The following is a 17929-nucleotide window of genomic DNA, read 5'->3' on the forward strand; positions in this document are numbered from 1 at the left end:
ATAAACACCGTATAACAATATGTAACACAATATAATACCATATAACACTATGTAACACTATATAACATTATATAACAAATATAACACTATAGTTTGTCTGATAGCAGCATGTCTATGATAGATGTATAGTGTTATATTTGTTATATAATGTTATATAGTGTTACATAGTGTTATATGGTATTATATGGTGTTACATATTGTTATACGGTGTTTATATGGTGTTATATAGTATTATCTATAGTGTTATAATACACTTCTCATACTTTAGGCCCTTTTTACACTATCCTTACCCCATTATTATAATTAAACCTAAATTGAATATCATTAAATTATGTTTTTAGTTCTAATTTCTAATTTTAATTATATTTATTAGCATCTCCTGCATCAGATGATGTGAAAAATTATTATGCTCAACAAAGAGAAGGTTTTCCAGGAGAGCCTATATGCATAGAATGTGGCCGGTTCGGCGAATATATATGTATGCAGGGAAGAAGATGAAGATGGGTTGATGAAAGTGGGGGTAATTGGGGGGTGGGTTGGGGCAATGAAGGTGGGCCAATAAAATAATATTTATTTTAATGTTTTAATTTATTATATTTAATTAGTAAGGGTACTTTAGTCATTTTACACAAATTCAACTGGACAAACTAACTGACATCCACTCCGGGAACTATCCGGGAACGAAATTGAAAAAGTTGGGGACTATAGAGGTAATTTTAGAAAGTTAGGGACTAAAGGTGAAAAAAGGCCAAACCACATGGACTATCCGGGCATTTAACTCGTTAAAGTAATTATCATTTTATATATTCAAAACTTGATTTTGCGTTGAAAATATCATGTAAAAAAACATATACACACAACATGAAAGTTTTTGGCGTCGTTTCCGGGATACATACGGTGATTCCAAGAAAGATTTAGGGGTCGTTTGGCAACTTCTGAATGGTTAAGTGCTGAACCAATAAGAGGTCTGAATCATTAAGTGCTAAACCAGTAAGAGGTCTGAACCATTAAGAGCCAGTATAATGCTTAACCGTTCAGAGGCAAATGTATGACCAATTCAGATTAGAGGTCTTAACTATTCAGACTCAGTATAATGCTTAACCATTCAGAGCCAAATGTCTGAACCATTCAGACATCTGCTCGCGAAACAAATAGTTTGAACGATTAAGTGTTGAACCAGTGAGAGGTCTGAACCATTAAGAGCCTCATTAAGAGGTCAACAAACAGCCCCTTAAGCAGTTGAACTAACCATTTTATTTTCACTTTAATTTCATTTTTTCCTTTTTGGTGCTCGTGTTCGTTCTATTTATTCTTTGTACTCGCTTTCATGGATCGCGAGCGACTATGAGTACCACCACTCGAGGTTTAGTGTGAAATAAGCGGAAGACCACATTACACTCAAGGATGTTATCACTATCAATGTTGTTCCACAGGTTATCATCTGAAGTCTTTCGGAACTTGAAGCTCAAATCAACATGCTTCATCCGCCTAGAGATTTCCAGCTGACAGACTTATCAAAAGTTTAGTGGCACTTGAAGCTCAGATCATCGAGCTTTACGCGCCAATGGAGAAGCCTAACCAGTGGATGTGACTGCTATTGATCCAGAAAGTTGACAGTTACTTTACAATCACCTCTTAACTCGGACGAGACGATGCAAATTCAACAAGACTTAACAACACAATTTGAAGAGTCGATGAATAAAAAATACAAGGGCAGAAATGAGTTGGAGGATATACCAAGTATGGTGTGCAGGAATGATGGTTTGACTCGACTGAAGTTCCTACTACATCAAAAATATCATTATATGACGAACCAGACTGAGATCAATACATAATCACAAATTCACAACAGGAGAAAGATATGCAGCCATGCTGGTAGATAAGCTCACCAACAAACAAATGACTATAGCGATGTTTTGTCCAGTGCCTTGCATTGATGGGCCGGTTTTGGGACTAGATATATAGATATAAATTTTGAATAAATTTTACTGGTGTGACTTTGTTAATGGTGCTGGGTGTGGTGGCGGCGGCTGGTGGTTGAGGCCGAGGGTAAGGAAGAATATGAGGTGGAATGGGTGTTTCGAGAGGGGCCCACCATATTTAATTATTTCTTTTGATTATTAAGGGTATCTTGGTCATTAGATAAGAATTAGTGAAAAAGTTTAACAGGGTTGATGAATTCGATTAAAAGTGTTGAAACTTAAAACATGAAAGACGAATAATGTTAAAGGTGGGCGAAACATGATATATAAAGCAAACCTCATAGACAAAAAATGTATTTTACTCTAATTCTAACTCTTATGTAAGGTTCATGTCGTGTTACTAGAAATGCCGCTGCTTGTTGCTGCCCGCTAATAAATATCATTTAACCAAATAAATATCATTTAATCATCGAGTTACGTTAGTATATAATTAATTCTTTACACAATTTGAGCTGTCCTTTGCTGAAGAACGCGACAAATCGAAGTCAAAGAAGAAATAATACTATTGTTTAAAAGGGAGAAAACATAACATAATATTCGGGCTGGCCATGAATTAATTCTCTTCAAAGAGTTCTCAACCGTATTTTATATAACTATTAACCTAACTAATATACTTATATTATCTTCATGTTAGAGATAACATAATTATGTTGTTTAATTAGGAGTTTTATAACTATTAACCTAACTAATATACTTGTATTATCTTCATGTTAGAGATAACATAATTATGTTGTTTAATTAGGAGGAATATTATGTAGTTATTTAGGATTATCTTCTATTATCATCTCCACGCTAAAATTGCAGCATTTTAAAAGTCAACTAGAATTGAGCCCTCGTGTTGCGGGGTGGGGCGTAAAACTGTAGCACCAAGGTAGGGGCGTAAAAACATGCTAAACAACAATCAAACGATGATGAAAACCGAGAAAAAAAACATATAATAAAATAACGAATTTATAACACCAAATGACTCACATGGCGTAAAACGGAGATGAATTCGAATTATACCGACGCGGGGGGGGGGGGGGGGGCAACGACAAAACCACTAAAAACATGGATTCGAAACACAAAGTGACTTAAAGTCGAGGGGTGCAAGTGATACCGCATAAAGTATTTAGAAAGCAGGGGTTAAAAGAGACAACTTTAAAAGTTAACTAAAAAATGCTGAAGGTACAATCTTAACCACCAAACAAACTTTGTTTGGTCAAAATCAAAACTTACAAAAGCGCATGTATTTAAGGATCGACCGCATTTGTAGCAGTAGTAATAATAATAATAATAATAATAATAATAATAATAATAATAATAATAATAAAATGAAGACCAATACAAACGTGGTCAAACTAAAAATCCAAAAACTTCCGTGATCGAAATAAAAATCCAAATACTTCTGTGGTCAAAATAAAACAAATACTTCAGTGGTCAAAATAAAAATCCAAATACTTCCGTGGTCAAAATAAAAATTCACAAACTTCTGTGGTTAAATTAAAAATTCAAAAACTTTCATGGTAAAAATAAAAATCCAAATATTTCCGTGGTCAAAATAAAAATCCAAATACTTCCGTGGTCAAAATAAAAAACCAAATACTTCCGTGGTCAAAGTAAAAATACAAAAACTTCCTTGTAGCTAATGATGTAGTTTAAAAATAATAATAATAAAATAATAACAATAACAATAACAATAATAATAATAATAATGGAGGTTTTATCATTGGCTAAGTCTCATAATTAGGAGAAAATAAAAGGACTATGATGTAAACTTATTTGTTTTTGGGTTTAATTTTATTAAGAAATTACACATCAGTGCTTCAAAATGCGTAAAAACGATGGCCAAGACTATCATAAATTATGCTTTGGTGACGGTTTTGGAGTGAGACAAATGCCCTCTTCGTTAAAAATTTTAGCAATACTTTTGGCCATTTGGTTAACTGAATATTTTAAGCAACATATTCTCCATCTCTGCGATGGATTTTGAAATGCATTTCAAGATCATTAATCGACAGATTTTGCATAAGTTCCTTAAACCTTTTAGCAACGAAGTTCATGGTAGATTCCAAGACCGTCTAGCGATGGATAGTTATCGAGTTTTTTTCCATGGATTTTCGTCACAAATCGTTCTGACTTTTTTTTATAAAGCGTTCTTACTATGTTGATAAAGAATCGTGTTTTTACTATTTACTTATTGGGACAATTTTATAGATACCCTTACAAACGTTAAAAATATCATGTATGCTCATGTAAAACTTAAAATATCATATATATGCTTACAAGATAATTAAAATATTATATATACCTAATTGTTTTAGATACATTTTAATAAATGACTAGCTTAGCCTTATTTTTCTAGACTGAAATTTTATTTATGCCCATTTTTAAATTTAAATTATTTTTATTTAGGGAAAACTTCATAGAAATATAAATTTTCAAAATTGTTTAGGCCTTACTAGTTAATACATGATTTAATTGACTATGATAAGCTTGCTATGTGATATATGACTTAATTGACAATGATGGGAATTATCAAGTCTTATATTGAGTGATACATTAGTAACTTAATGAAATTGCCTTATTAGGTGGTACATGATTTAATTAGTTATGAGTCTTATTATGTCTTATATCTTAGTGAGTTATATTAGATTGAAAAAAAAAATCATAGGAGGTCTTAATGAGTTATATAGAGTGATACATTGCTTAATCGATCGTGATGAATCTTATTAGAGTAAAGTTTTATTTTGCTTCCTCTCAGATATCTGTTTTACTCCAATAGATTCAATTTGATTTTTTTTTTTTTGTTCTTTGTAGGTATCTAATTTTTTCCCTTACACTCACACTCTTAAAATTGAACTTTTATCAAAGGCAAACGAGTCTTGTTGCATATGGATAGTTTTGCCCTAGATAAAAAAAGCCCAATTTGAAGGATGTGAGTATAAAGGAAAAGATTGAAAAAGTCAATTTTTTCTCTTGTACTCACACTTTTATCAAGGGCAAACGAGTCTTGTTGTATAGGGGTAGTTTTGCCCTTCATAAAAAGGGGAAATGGACTGTATCACCCTAAACTATGCAAAATTGGCCAATACCACGCCCAACTTTCAAGTTGGCTCCCACCACCCTCTACTCGACAACTTGGTGTCACTGTCACCCCTTCGTTAAAAAAACACTAACTGAGTTAGTTTTTAATCCTACGTGGCAAGGGGATGATGAGGTGGACAGCCTACGTGGCTAGTTTTGCTTTTGAAATAGCAAAACGCATGTCACACATCTCTGATCTTCGATTTCATAAACCCTAGAAAGAAAGTTCATTTCTCTGTAAACCCTCCTTAGAATCAATCATCAAAATCACAATGTCAGATAACCTGTGGCAGCCGATAGATGGTGGAATCGCCGCCATTGATAGAGGATTGGAGGATTAGGGTTACCGGTCTAATACGGTTGATTTGGACGAGCCGAGATCCGAACCGGAAGAGGGCGACCGGTACCAGAACCACCACAGCTGTTACACATCATCCGACCGGAACCAGCACAAGTCCGGCATCCTCTGTCACCGTCCGACCACCGATTACAAAGACAACTAACCCGACCCGTTCCGTTGCAACTTGAACACCTTGAGAACTGACCTGACCCGGAACCTGGACTCATCATCGGGTTCTTATCCATCACTGATTTCAATAGAGCCGCTCCGGCCAACATGCTCAGACCGGTTGCAAGCTGAGTCAAGATATAAGAGCTTAAATAAGGGCGATTCCCCACCAAACGGTACAAAAAATGTAGCCGGAGAGCTTTTGCATTCGTCGCAAAAGACATATCGAGTGATAGATCTTCGGAAGGTATTGGAATAAGAACATAACTAAAGCAACCGTCATTATTTCTGTTGTCTTCCCCTTTTTTAACATTGCGGGGATTATCACCCATAATCCTGTGGCAGCAGGAGTTGTAGGGTGGTGGACTGGTGGCCGTGGTGCTCCTGTGGCAGGCAGCCGGAGTTGCCGGTGGGGGATGTTGTCGTCGCCGTCTCCTTCAAGTTAGAGAGAGAAGGAAAGTTAGAGAAATAAGGTTTTATAAAGTGACTGTATTGTGTTTATATATATATTTATATTAATTATAATTAAAAAAAGCCACATCACCTTGCCACATCAGGTAAAAAGCCACATCAGCAAAATAAACAAACAGAGTTAGTGTTTGGTTAACGCCGCGGTGACAGGTACACCAAAGTGTTAAGTTAGGGGTGGTGGGAGCCAACTTGAAAGTTGGGCATGGTATTAGCCAATTTTGCATAGCTTAGGGTGATACAGTCCATTTCCCCTTATAAAAAAGCCCACTTTAGAAGATGTGAATATAAGGGAAAAAATTGAAACAACTAAGTAACCACAAGAAGAAAAAAAGTCAAATTAAAACTAATGAAGCAAATTAGTAAGGGTGTAAGGGGCACCTTCGGTGACCCCATTCGGTGACCCCATTCACCTAAGGGGAACATCGCCGCCATCACTTAGGTGAGTGGTTTGGGGGAGTGAAATCGGTGGGAAGTCACCGAAGAGAGGGAGGAGAGAGGGAGGAGTGGACCAATGAAAAATTTTCTTTTTTTTTTTTAATAAAAAACCAAGTCACCTAAGAGGAGAGTGCCGCCATCAATTTAGGGTGTTAGAGGAGTTTAAGAGGGGAGTTGACGTGACACACGAGGATTGGTTATGTGTAAGAGAGAGGACTCCCCTCTTAGAGGAGTACCCCTTACACCCTAAGAGAATAAAATAGAACTTTACTCTTTAAGTTTAACAACCGATTAAATTGTACTAATGGTTGAAAAGTACAAATATTAAATTTTGTAGCCAAAAATACCTTCATATTGAGGAGTTAAACATGGTCACATTAAAACTAAAAAAAAAATCTTTAGACATTTGTTCTGAACAAACTTATTTTCTGAAACAACTAGATAGACTTTAGTGTGTGTATTGGGTGGGTATTTCAAAACGAGCTAAGGTTTATAAATAGAAGAGTAAATTAGATTCTAAGTATTTATGTTTTAATGGTTTTAACCATTTGAGTTCAAAATCAAAATGTTTAACAACTTGAGTCTTTAGACTTTTTTTATAACAATAAGAGTCCTTTTGAGTTCAATTTTTTAACCTTTTGGGTCCATTTTTTTTAATTTGACTTAAAACGTTATAAAATTAACAAAATTTGACTCAAAACGTTATAAAATGAACGGTTAGAGACTTAGGGCATTAAACTTTTTGATTTTAGACTCAAGTGGTTAAAACCACTAAAACACAGGGACTCAAAAAGTAATTTACTCAAAAAATAATTTACTCTAAATAGAACTTAAAACTAGTTTAGCTTTAGCACTAGTAAATTAGATGAATTGTGTTTGGGTTAGGTGAGTTTGGGTTTGGCTTGGCTCGGCCACTCTCTCCTCAACGATGGTTCAGAGCCAAGAACTTTCAGCTTGGAATCCGGTAAACTCTTTGGCCTCTCTCCTCCACATATTAAAGAAGCACCCATTACATATACTCTAATTAGCGGAAGAAAGAAGTAAGGTCAACAAAATAGAGGGTACGTATCTTGTTTGTTGTATAAGAAGAAACTAGTAACAAGGCCCGCGCGTGTTACGGCGCAAGTACATCGCAAGCATCGAATGGATTTGTTCAAGTGTTAGGCGATGTGTTAACCATACGAAAACGCATGTTTCGACATATCTGATTGAACTCAATGTAACCTATATAAGTATTGCGATTGGATCATAACGTAAAGTAAATTGAATCTATCTCGTACAATCATAACTTATTGTATATGATTAATTAAAGCTTTAAAAAGAGAGAAAAAAAAAACCACAATTTGACTCCACTCTGTTCGGAACAAAATTTATGAAAACTTACATAAAATAAGTAAGAATATATTCAAAAAAAAAATATATCCAAATGTAGATCAACTCGAATTGATACAGACGCATACATAAAAATATGCATGTAAAAATGGTTTTTTAAACGAAAACGCGTTATATATGACTTAACTCGTTGTCAAATACCCGCGAAAATTTTTAAAACTAATCTCATACCCGACCCAATACCCACCCGTCCCATTTGTGTCGAGTTTCGGATATACCCGTCAGGCTCCAGTATTTTTATCATCTCTTATTAAGGGGCCTATTTTACTTTTTGCATGTGACATCTGAAATCTTGAAGATGACGCTGATTGAGGCTGCAATCAGGTATTGTTGTGGTTCTTATGGCGATCTATAAAGATCTTTAGGTCTGGACGCCAAAGTATATCGGTTTGAGTTTATGTATGAAGTGTAGCTTCTTTCTTTCAATAGACTAAGGGGCTGTTTGATAATTTCTAAATGGTTAAGTGCTGAACCAGTAAGAGGTCTGAACCATTAAGTGCTGAACCAGTAAGCGGTCTAAACCAATAAGAGCCACAATGATGCTTAACTGTTCATAGGCAAATGTCTGACCAATTCAGATTAGAGGTCTTAACCATTCAGACTCAAGTATAATGCTTAACCATTCAGAGGTAAATGTCTGAACCATTCAGACATTTGCTCGCGAAACAAACAGTCTGAACCATTAAGTGCTAAACCAGTAACAAGTCTGAACCATTAAAAGACTTATTAAGAGGTAAACAAACAGCCCATAAGAAAATGTGTAGTAAGTACACAATCAATGGTTGGATTATGGATTCTAATCTCCTCCGATGTGCTTTCTTCTAGCTACTACCAAATGACGCTCAACCAATTTGTACGAACAACTAGAGTATCAATCAGGCTTCTCACAAAGCCAACTTACTAAATAATTTCTAGTTAATATCTAAAACATATATAACTTCTATAGTTAGACACAAAATATGTTACTTAATATCAAACCACATACACTATTATTCTATTAATATCACATAAAGTATAAAAGTCCACCTTTTTTTAAAACGGGTAATCACCGTTCAAAGAAGGCAAAAGTCAATTATTATTAGTGTGAACGTGGTGGGTGCGGGGAAGGGTTCGATGAGTGTGTTTATTGATTGGCAACACCATCGCTGACAATGGGTTTACCGCTCATGACCAAAAAATCGGTGATTAATCACCGCTTCCATGTATTTGACTGTTGTGGGCTTTTGTACCGTTGGAGGAGGCAACAGCTCCCTTGATAGCCATTTATAATATTTAAAAAAGAAAAATTTTAATTTACAATTTTACACCATATTAGACCCAACCCAAATCACAATTTATCTCAAACAATTTATACCAAATTCTTACCAACCTATTTTCTCATTTCTCCAAAACTAATCTCTACCCCTATTATTTAAAATGGCGGATGAAATACCATTGTTTTTTTCTACCTGATAGTAGTGACGACGAGTTAGCTTCAACCGATAATAGCATATTTTTTTCCAAAATCTCATCCAGCAACCCAAACTACAAGACACGGGCACATCTGGCAAAAGAGATATGTTCATCGCGATCGTGAGAGTGGCCATGAAACCTTTTTGGCGGATTATCTTGTCGAGGACCAGAAATACAAGAAATACAACGATGATATTTTTCGTCATAGGTTTCGTATGTCAAAACGTTTGTTTTTTAAAAACTGTGAGCGACGTGGAAGCGAATAACCCGTGGTTTGAAGAGGGCGTGGATGCGAGAATGAAGAAGGGTTTTACACCGTTGCAAAAAGTTACATCGGCGATTAAACAACTTGCAACCGGTAACCCTCTAGACGAGAATGACGAGTATTTACATATGACCGAAAGTACTTCGCACGAGTGTCTAAAATATTTCTGCGAAACGGTATGTAAAATATACGCTCCTGAGTTCGTACGTAGACCAACAAGTCACGACATGACGCTTTTGTACCAAGCTCATGAGGAGAAACATCACCTTCCCGGTATGGTCAGTAGCCTTGATTGCACCCATTTCGTTTGGAGAATGTGTCTCATAGAGTTTTGGGGCCAATATATGAGAGGAGATCACCAATACCCGACAGTTATGCTCGAAGTGGTGGTCTCTCAAGATTTGTGGGTTTGGCATGCTTTTTGTGGTCCTCCAGGTGCACAAAACGACATCAATGTGATTCAGCAACCTCCATTTTTTCTTACTGAACGAAATGGAACTACGCCAAAATATCCATTTATGTTAACAACCACTTATACAAACGTGGTTATTATCTCATGGATGGAATCTACCCTACACGGTTCGTGTTTGTCAAATCATCTCCATATCCTCACCTACTAGACGAAAAGAAGTTCAAGAAGCAACACGAGGCGGCAAGAAAAGACGTGGAACGAACTTTTGGTGTTTTAAAGTGAAAATAGGGTAGAATGAATCCGCCGTGCTAAGACTATGAAAAAATTAGGTACGTGGTGTATACGTGCATTATCTTACATAACATGATTTTAAAAGACGACGGAAACGCGTTAGCACCAGTACACATTTGGGATCCTCTATTCGAGCCCGCTCTCGATGACAGTGTGTTAAATGAGCTTATGGATGAAGATACGCATTGGAGACTAAAACATGATCTCGTGGAGCATCTCGGAAGATTAGATTTACCCCACCTATTGGTGGAATCCAACGAAGAGTAGTATTTTTATTTAGTTTAATTTATTTTAATTAAATGTAATTTTAATTATTTTTAATTTAATGTAATGTTTTTTTTAAATTTATTGTACGTTTATTTTGTTAAAAATATGTTTTATTTGTTAAAATATGTTTTATTTGTTAATGCTAATTTATAAAAAAAAAAAATAGTTTACCTCTACTCAAGACAGGTAACCATCCTTTATGTGTTTGCGAAAGAGGGAAGTTGACATACAATAGATGATTGGATTTTTTTTTTTTTTTGAACAGCGACGACTTTATAAAGAAAAAAAAAACAACCAACAAGAAGCTGGGAAACAAAACAGTCACATTACAAAAACGAAACAACATTGAAGTCTAGCCAGTCGGGCCAGCTGATTGCCTTTAACTGCCTCCTATTCTTAACCCATACGTAGGCGGCCTCCTTGATCAATTCCACAAGCCTTGGAACCGAAGTCGTCTTGCAGTTGAATTCTTTGTCATTGCGTGCCAACCAAATCCTCCAAAACGTAGCAAAAGCGACGAGCTGCAAAGTTTTCTTCCATGTCTTTGCCCCTATTTGTCCTGAGATGTGATCAGTAATATGAGAAACCGAGTTGCATTCCGTCAGGACCGGAATTCGAACCCACTTGAAGACATGCCACCACACTACTCTAGCAAGAAGACAAGAAGCAAAAATATGGTCTGATGTCTCGTCTTGAAACCCGTATCTGCTGCACACAACGCTATCCACTCTAACTCCTCTTTTTTGCAAACCAACTTTCGTCACGAACTTTCCCATTTCTGCCCTCCATACCAAGTAATTGAACTTCAGCGGTGTGACAAATGTGTTCTGTAATCATTGTATAATGTAAAACAATGTTGACTATCAATAAAACAATGTGATTTGGTGTTATTATATGTGCTTTGGTGTTATTATATGTGTTTTGGTGTTATTATGTGTGTATTTATGTTTGAGGATGTTTCAATTTAAATCGAATCCGATTTCAAGCTTTAAATCGCTTTCTTGAAGGTTATACGCAAACTGGTGCGTAAACGCAGTTAGTTTAACGCGACAAACACTCCGGAATGGTGACATAGGCTTAACATACCTTAAATAACCTCCACATAACTTAGAAATAAGTTTTGGATGGTTTGGTGTGTTGAAATCAAGTTTGTTCGATCGCAGGGACTATTTGTGTCAAACTGCGAAACTATACCGTGCGTATACGGATCATTTTGAGGAACTCAGTCTGTTGTGTCCCACTATGGTTACCCCTCTGGAGAAAGCAATCGAGAGATATATCGATGGTTTACCAGATTCCATACAGGATATTGTGACCGGCATTAATCCTACTACCGTTCGTCACGCGATCGAGTTATCTGCTACCCTGACTGAGTCTCAAGTCAGGAAGGGTAAACTCACCCGCAAGGGTGATAAAAAGAAGACGACCGATTCTGAAAAGGAAAAGGGTAAGGGTAAGAAAGGTGAGTCATCGAAGAAGTCGAGGAAGCGAAAGGGTGCTCAGAATTTTGCTGTTACAGCACAGACTGCTCAGAACCCACCGACTCAACCTCCTGCTAAGAAAGCGTATGCTGGCACCGCACCTCATTGTGCTCGCTGCAACGGTCATCATGTTGCACAACAAGCTTGTAAGCAATGCACAACGTGTGGCAAACTTGGTCATTTGGCCAATATTTGTCGTTTGGGACAAAATCAGGTTGCCCAGGTTCAAGCTTCGGTTCAGGGGAATGCTGCGAGATTCCCACTGGGTTCATGTTTCAATTGTGGAGAGTTTGGTCATTTCCGCAACAACTGTCCGAGGCTGGTGAATGCAAACGCGAATGCTAATGCGAACCCGAATGCGAATGTCAACGCAAATGTGAATCCCGCTCGTGGACGAGCATACAATTTGAATGCAAACGAAGCGAGGGCTGACAACGAGGTTGTCAATGGTACGTTTCTTGTTAACAATCGACCTGCATCTATTCTTTTTGATTCTGGTGCCGATAGAAGTTTTGTTTCATTATCTTTTGAACCTTTGCTTGCGATACCTAGAACTAAACTGAGGAAACCCTTATCTGTTGAAGTTGCTACTGGTAAACCTCTTGTTCTCGATTCTGTTATTCGTGATTGTCAGTTGAACCTTGATAACCATCTTTTTCCTATTGACCTCACACCGATGCAACTTTGGAGCTTCGACGTTATCGTTGGAATGGATTGGTTAACCAAACACCATGCTGAGGTGGTTTGTTTCGATAAGATTGTTCGTATTCCTTTGTCTTCTGCCGATGTTTTAGAAGTTCGTGGCGAGAAACCTTCAGGTGGATTGAAGCTTATGTCGTGTACAAAAGCCCAAAGATATTTGAGAAAAGGATATGTTGCTTTTCTAGCACATGTCACCGAGGAGAAAGACGAGAGTAAGCGTATTCAAGATATTCCAGTTGTTTGAGATTATCCAGAGGTGTTTCCTGATGAACTGCCTGGTTTGCCTCCAGTTCGTCAAGTCGAGTTTCATATTGACCTTATACCCAATGCCAACCCAATTGCTAAAGCACCTTATCGTCTTGCACCGTCTGAGATGCAAGAGTTATCGAAACAGCTTCAAGAATTATCTGATAAAGGATTCATCCGTCCGAGTCATTCACCTTGGGGAGCTCCTGTCCTCTTTGTGAAAAAGAAAGATGGATCTTTTCGAATGTGTATCGATTATCGTGAGCTTAACAAGCTTACCATCAAGAATCGATATCCCCTACCTCGAATTGATGATCTCTTCGACCAGCTGCAAGGTGCTTCATGCTTTTCCAAGATCGATCTGCGTTCTGGGTATCATCAACTTCGTGTTCTCGAAGAAGATATTACCAAAACTGCTTTCCGCACAAGATATGGGCATTATGAGTTCACTGTCATGCCTTTTGGTTTGACAAATGCTCCAGCTATCTTCATGGACTTAATGAATAGGGTCTGTAAACCTTATTTAGACAAGTTCATTATTGTGTTCATCGACGATATTCTCATTTATTCAAAGTCTCGTGCCGATCACGAGCAACACCTTCGTTTGACTTTGGAACTCCTAAAGAAGGAACAACTTTTTGCTAAATTTTCCAAATTTGAATTTTGGCTTAAAGAAGTTCAGTTTCTGGGTCATATAGTCAACAAGCAGGGTATTCATGTGGATCCCTCTAAAATTGCTGCTATTAAGGATTGGAGTACACCGACGACGTCTACAGATATTCGATATTTTCTTGGTTTTGCTGGATATTATTGTCGATTCATTTCAAATTTCTCGAAGATTGCGGTTCCACTCACTGCTTTGACTCAGAAGAATAAGCCTTTTGAGTGGGGACCCAAGCAAGAAGAAGCGTTTCAAATGCTAAAACAGAAGTTATGTAATGCTCCTATTCTATCTTTGCCTGATGGAAACGATGATTTTGTTGTCTACTGTGACCCGTCAAATCTAGGACTTGGCTGCGTTCTTATGCAACAAGGTAAAGCCATAGCTTATGCGTCTAGACAGTTGAAAGTTCACGAGAAGAACTATACGACTCATGATCTTGAGTTAGGAGCTGTGGTTTTCGCGCTTAAAATCTGGAGAAACTACCTCTATGGAACGAAGTGTGTGGTTTTCACAGACCACAAGAGTCTCCAGCATATTCTTAATCAGAAAGAGTTGAACATGAGGCAACGATGTTGGGTTGAGCTCTTAAGTGATTACGATTGCGAAATTCGCTACCATCCTGGTAAGGCGAATGTCGTAGCCGATGCACTTAGTCGAAAAGAGCGAGTCAAGCTTCGTTCTGTTCAAACGCTATCTGATCTTCAAACTCGTGTCCTTTAAGCTCAACAATTTTGTGTTTCACAAAATTTGATGGGTAAGGAATTGCCACGTCAACTTGAGCTCAATCTCGAAAGGAAAGACGATGGTTTGCTCTACTTCAAGGATCGTTTGTGGGTTCCGAAACAAGACGATCTCCGCACCTTGGTAATGGACGAATCTCACAAGTCTCGATATTCTATCCATCCTGGTGCTGATAAAATGTACAATGATATTCGTACTCAGTGTTGGTGGCCTGGTATGAAAAAGGATGTTGCCTTGTCAAAATGCCTAACTTGTCTCAAAGTCAAGGCTGAACATCAACAACCTTCTGGTTTGCTTGTACAACCAGAGATACCGGTTTGGAAGTGGGAGAACATTGCAATGGATCTCATCACTAAATTACCGCGTACGTCTAAAGGTCATGATGCTATTTGGGTTGTTATCGATCGATTAACGAAATCAGCTCATTTTATTCCAATTCACGAGGATCTATCTGCTGATAAACTGGCAAAGATTTATGTTGATGAGATTGTCTCACGACATGGTGTTCCTTTGGATATCATTTCTGATCGTGGTGCTCGATTTTCATCTCATTTCTGGAAGACCATGCAATCTGCTTTGGGAACCCAGCTAAATCTAAGCACTGCTTATCATCCCCAAACAGATGGACAATCTGAGAGAACAATTCAAACTTTAGAGGATATGCTTAGAGCATGCGTGATAGACTTTGGTGGTAATTGGGATTCTCATCTTCCATTGATCGAGTTCTCTTACAACAATAGCTATCATACTAGTATTAATATGGCACCATTCGAAGCTCTCTACGGTCGAAAATGCCGTTCACCTGTCTGTTGGAATGAGATCGGTGAAGCTCAGCTTACTGGACCTGAGCTCATTCTGGAAATAACAGACAAAATCAAGAAAATTCGCGATAATCTTATGACAACTCGAAGCCGTCAAAAGAGTTATGCGGATATGCGACGCAAGCCCTTAGAATTTCAAGTCGGAGACCATGTCCTACTCAAGGTTTCACCTTGGAAGGGAGTGGTGAGATTTGGAAAGAAAGGAAAACTTGCACCTCGACATGTGGGACCATTTAAGATTGTGGAAAGAATTGGGAAAGTTGCCTATCGACTAGAGCTACCTCCAGAGCTTGGGAATATTCACCCGACTTTTCACGTGTCCAATTTGCAAAAGTGTTTAGCTGACGCTGATCTTCACATCCCTCTCGAAGAGATCCGAATCGATGAAACGATGCACTTTGTCGAGAAACCCGTGGAGATCGTGGACCGTGCTTTCAAACAGTTGAAGAACAAACGGATTCGATTGGTAAAAGTTCGCTGGGAATCCAAACGTGGCCCAGAGTTTACTTGGGAACGTGAGGACCAGATGAAGGCAAAATATCCGCATTTGTTTTCACAAGCTTCCTCTAGTTAAAATTTTGGGATGAAATTTCCTGAAGTAGGGGAGACTGTGACAACTGTGTTCTGTAATCGTTGTATAATGTAAAATAATGTTGTTTATCAATAAAACAATGTGCTTTGGTGTTATTATATGTGCTTTGGTGTTATTATATGTGTTTAGGTGTTATTATGTGTGTATTTATGTTTGAGGATGTTTCAATTTAAATCGAATCCGATTTCAAGCTTTAAATCGCTTTCTGGAAGGTTATACGCAAACTGGTGCGTAAACGCAGTTAGTTTAACGCGACAAACACTCTGGAATGGTGACATAGGCTTAACATACCTTAAATAACCTCCACATAACTTAGAAATAAGTTTTGGATGGTTTGGTGTGTTGAAATCAAGTTTGTTCGATCGTAGGGACTATTTGTGTCAAACTGCGAAACTATACCGATTTGTATAGTAACGAACATTCCGGAACTTGATCATAAGTTAAACATACCCTAAATATCCTTTACATAGCTTAGAAATAGGCTTTGAGGGGTTCGGTATGCTAAAATAAACTTTATTGATCCATAGGGACTAAAAGCGTCAAAAAGGGCATAAGTTTACATTTTCGCGCATATCTTACGTTCTGAATATATCCGGACATCCAAAAATTTATGTAAGCATTAAAATATTTTATTTTAGTGTTTGGCATAAGAAAATTCCATTCGTCGCTTAATTTGGATCGTTTTTGCGTTTGTTACGACTTCCGTCATAATTAAGCGAATAACGCGATCGTACGACCAAACGAACCGACATCCGAAATATTTTTGAGCATGTTTCATGTCCACAATGTTTAGGCATCGTTTTAGGGCCTTAAAGTTGGCTTGACAGGCTTTAGAAGTGTCGGAAATGAGTTAAAACACTATCAGGGACTGAAACTGCAACATTGCCAAATTGTTGTTGATCTGTGCAGACCAGGCAGGCCACGTAGCCCATGCCTGTGTCCTACGCGGGCCGCGTGAGTGCACCAGATCCGCACAGAATCTTCTTTCCAGCTGTTTACAGCTGTTGCACCTGTTTTAACCACTTGCAAATGGTTTTTGCAATACCATGGGCTCATTCTAGGGGCTCCAATGGTATTAGAATACATGGGGCACACATGTACGGCCTAGATCGAAGCTCGTTTCCCGATAAACGATCCTAACGGTTCTAGATTTCCTATAAATACTGTCATACCCCCAAAATCCACCATGCGGAGTATCACCGCCTGGAGGCGTGACATGACCAGGATCGAGCCACCAATCATATTGAACAACGTAATAAGTAAATAAAATCAACCACAATACAATTGGTGACCAAAGCTAGTTGACTAAGTTCGAATTAAACAGCGGAAGCATTAAAAGTAAAACCCAAAATATAAGTCCATAGTTCATAAGTTTAAAGTCCAAAACGCAAGTTTAATAAGTTCATAAGGATTTAGATATTAAGCACGGAACATAACAGTCCATACACCACAACGACTCCTTCCTCGTGCAAGCTCCAAGCATTTAGCGACCTGTAAGGCATGTAACAACGAGTCAACAACAAAGTTGAGTGAGTTCACGTTTGGTTGTTTGGTTTTAAGTTGTTTCCGAAAACGTGGTTTGTCTCTCGTGGGCGTAATTGCCGTGGGGGTTACCCCGTAGTTGAAAGTAAGATTAACCAGTTTATTCTTTATTACCCAAACCATATCCATGATTAGTGGGGGCTTCCCCATGTGAACCACTAGACGGTATGATATCGACTACTACGCAAGTAAGTTGTGCCCTACATCAGTGTCTATCATCACTGATGGTTTGCCATAGTCCATTAGTACACGCCCGTCCGACTGGCACGGTGTGAGGTTTGTTAAACCTAATACCGCTATTAACTACTGACCCGCTCGCCATTGGCCTCGGCGATTAAGTCGATATAAAATGAGGGACTTATGATAGAGTTTTGTCTAGTAAGTTTTAAGGTTGTTGTCCTACCCAAGGAGGACGAACGTACGTAGTTCTACCCAAGGAGAATACGCAGGAATAATATTGGCATCCTACCCAAGGAGGATGGCCGTACATATCCTACCCAAGGAGGATATGTAGATCCCGTTTTAAATTCTTTAACCCATTCCCAACCACCGGGAATCCCATGCCTTAGAAAGTGTGTGAACTCACCTCGGTTTGCTCG

At 38.0% G+C, this 17929-nt stretch overlaps 2 protein-coding genes across 2 annotated transcripts; both read right to left on the reverse strand.

Moving 5' to 3' along the window:
- Positions 1-5370: 5370 nt before the first annotated feature.
- On the reverse strand, positions 5371-5888 carry LOC110883139. The gene has a single exon (XM_022130970.2). The coding sequence runs from the start codon at positions 5886-5888 to the stop codon at positions 5400-5402; it is 489 nt and encodes a 162-aa protein (XP_021986662.1). The 3' UTR covers positions 5371-5399.
- Positions 5889-10867: 4979 nt separating this feature from the next.
- Positions 10868-11317, reverse strand: LOC110883138. The gene has a single exon (XM_022130969.1). The coding sequence runs from the start codon at positions 11315-11317 to the stop codon at positions 10868-10870; it is 450 nt and encodes a 149-aa protein (XP_021986661.1).
- Between the last annotated feature and the right edge of the window lie 6612 nt (positions 11318-17929).

Source organism: Helianthus annuus, chromosome 4, assembly GCF_002127325.2.
Source record: "Helianthus annuus cultivar XRQ/B chromosome 4, HanXRQr2.0-SUNRISE, whole genome shotgun sequence".
NCBI lineage: Eukaryota > Viridiplantae > Streptophyta > Magnoliopsida > Asterales > Asteraceae > Helianthus > Helianthus annuus.

Excerpts from the sequence above, each read along its gene's own strand:
- LOC110883139 (XM_022130970.2), bottom strand. The coding sequence starts at position 5,888 with ATGGGTGATAATCCCCGCAATGTTAAAAAAGGGGAAGACAACAGAAAT.
- LOC110883138 (XM_022130969.1), bottom strand. The coding sequence starts at position 11,317 with ATGGGAAAGTTCGTGACGAAAGTTGGTTTGCAAAAAAGAGGAGTTAGA.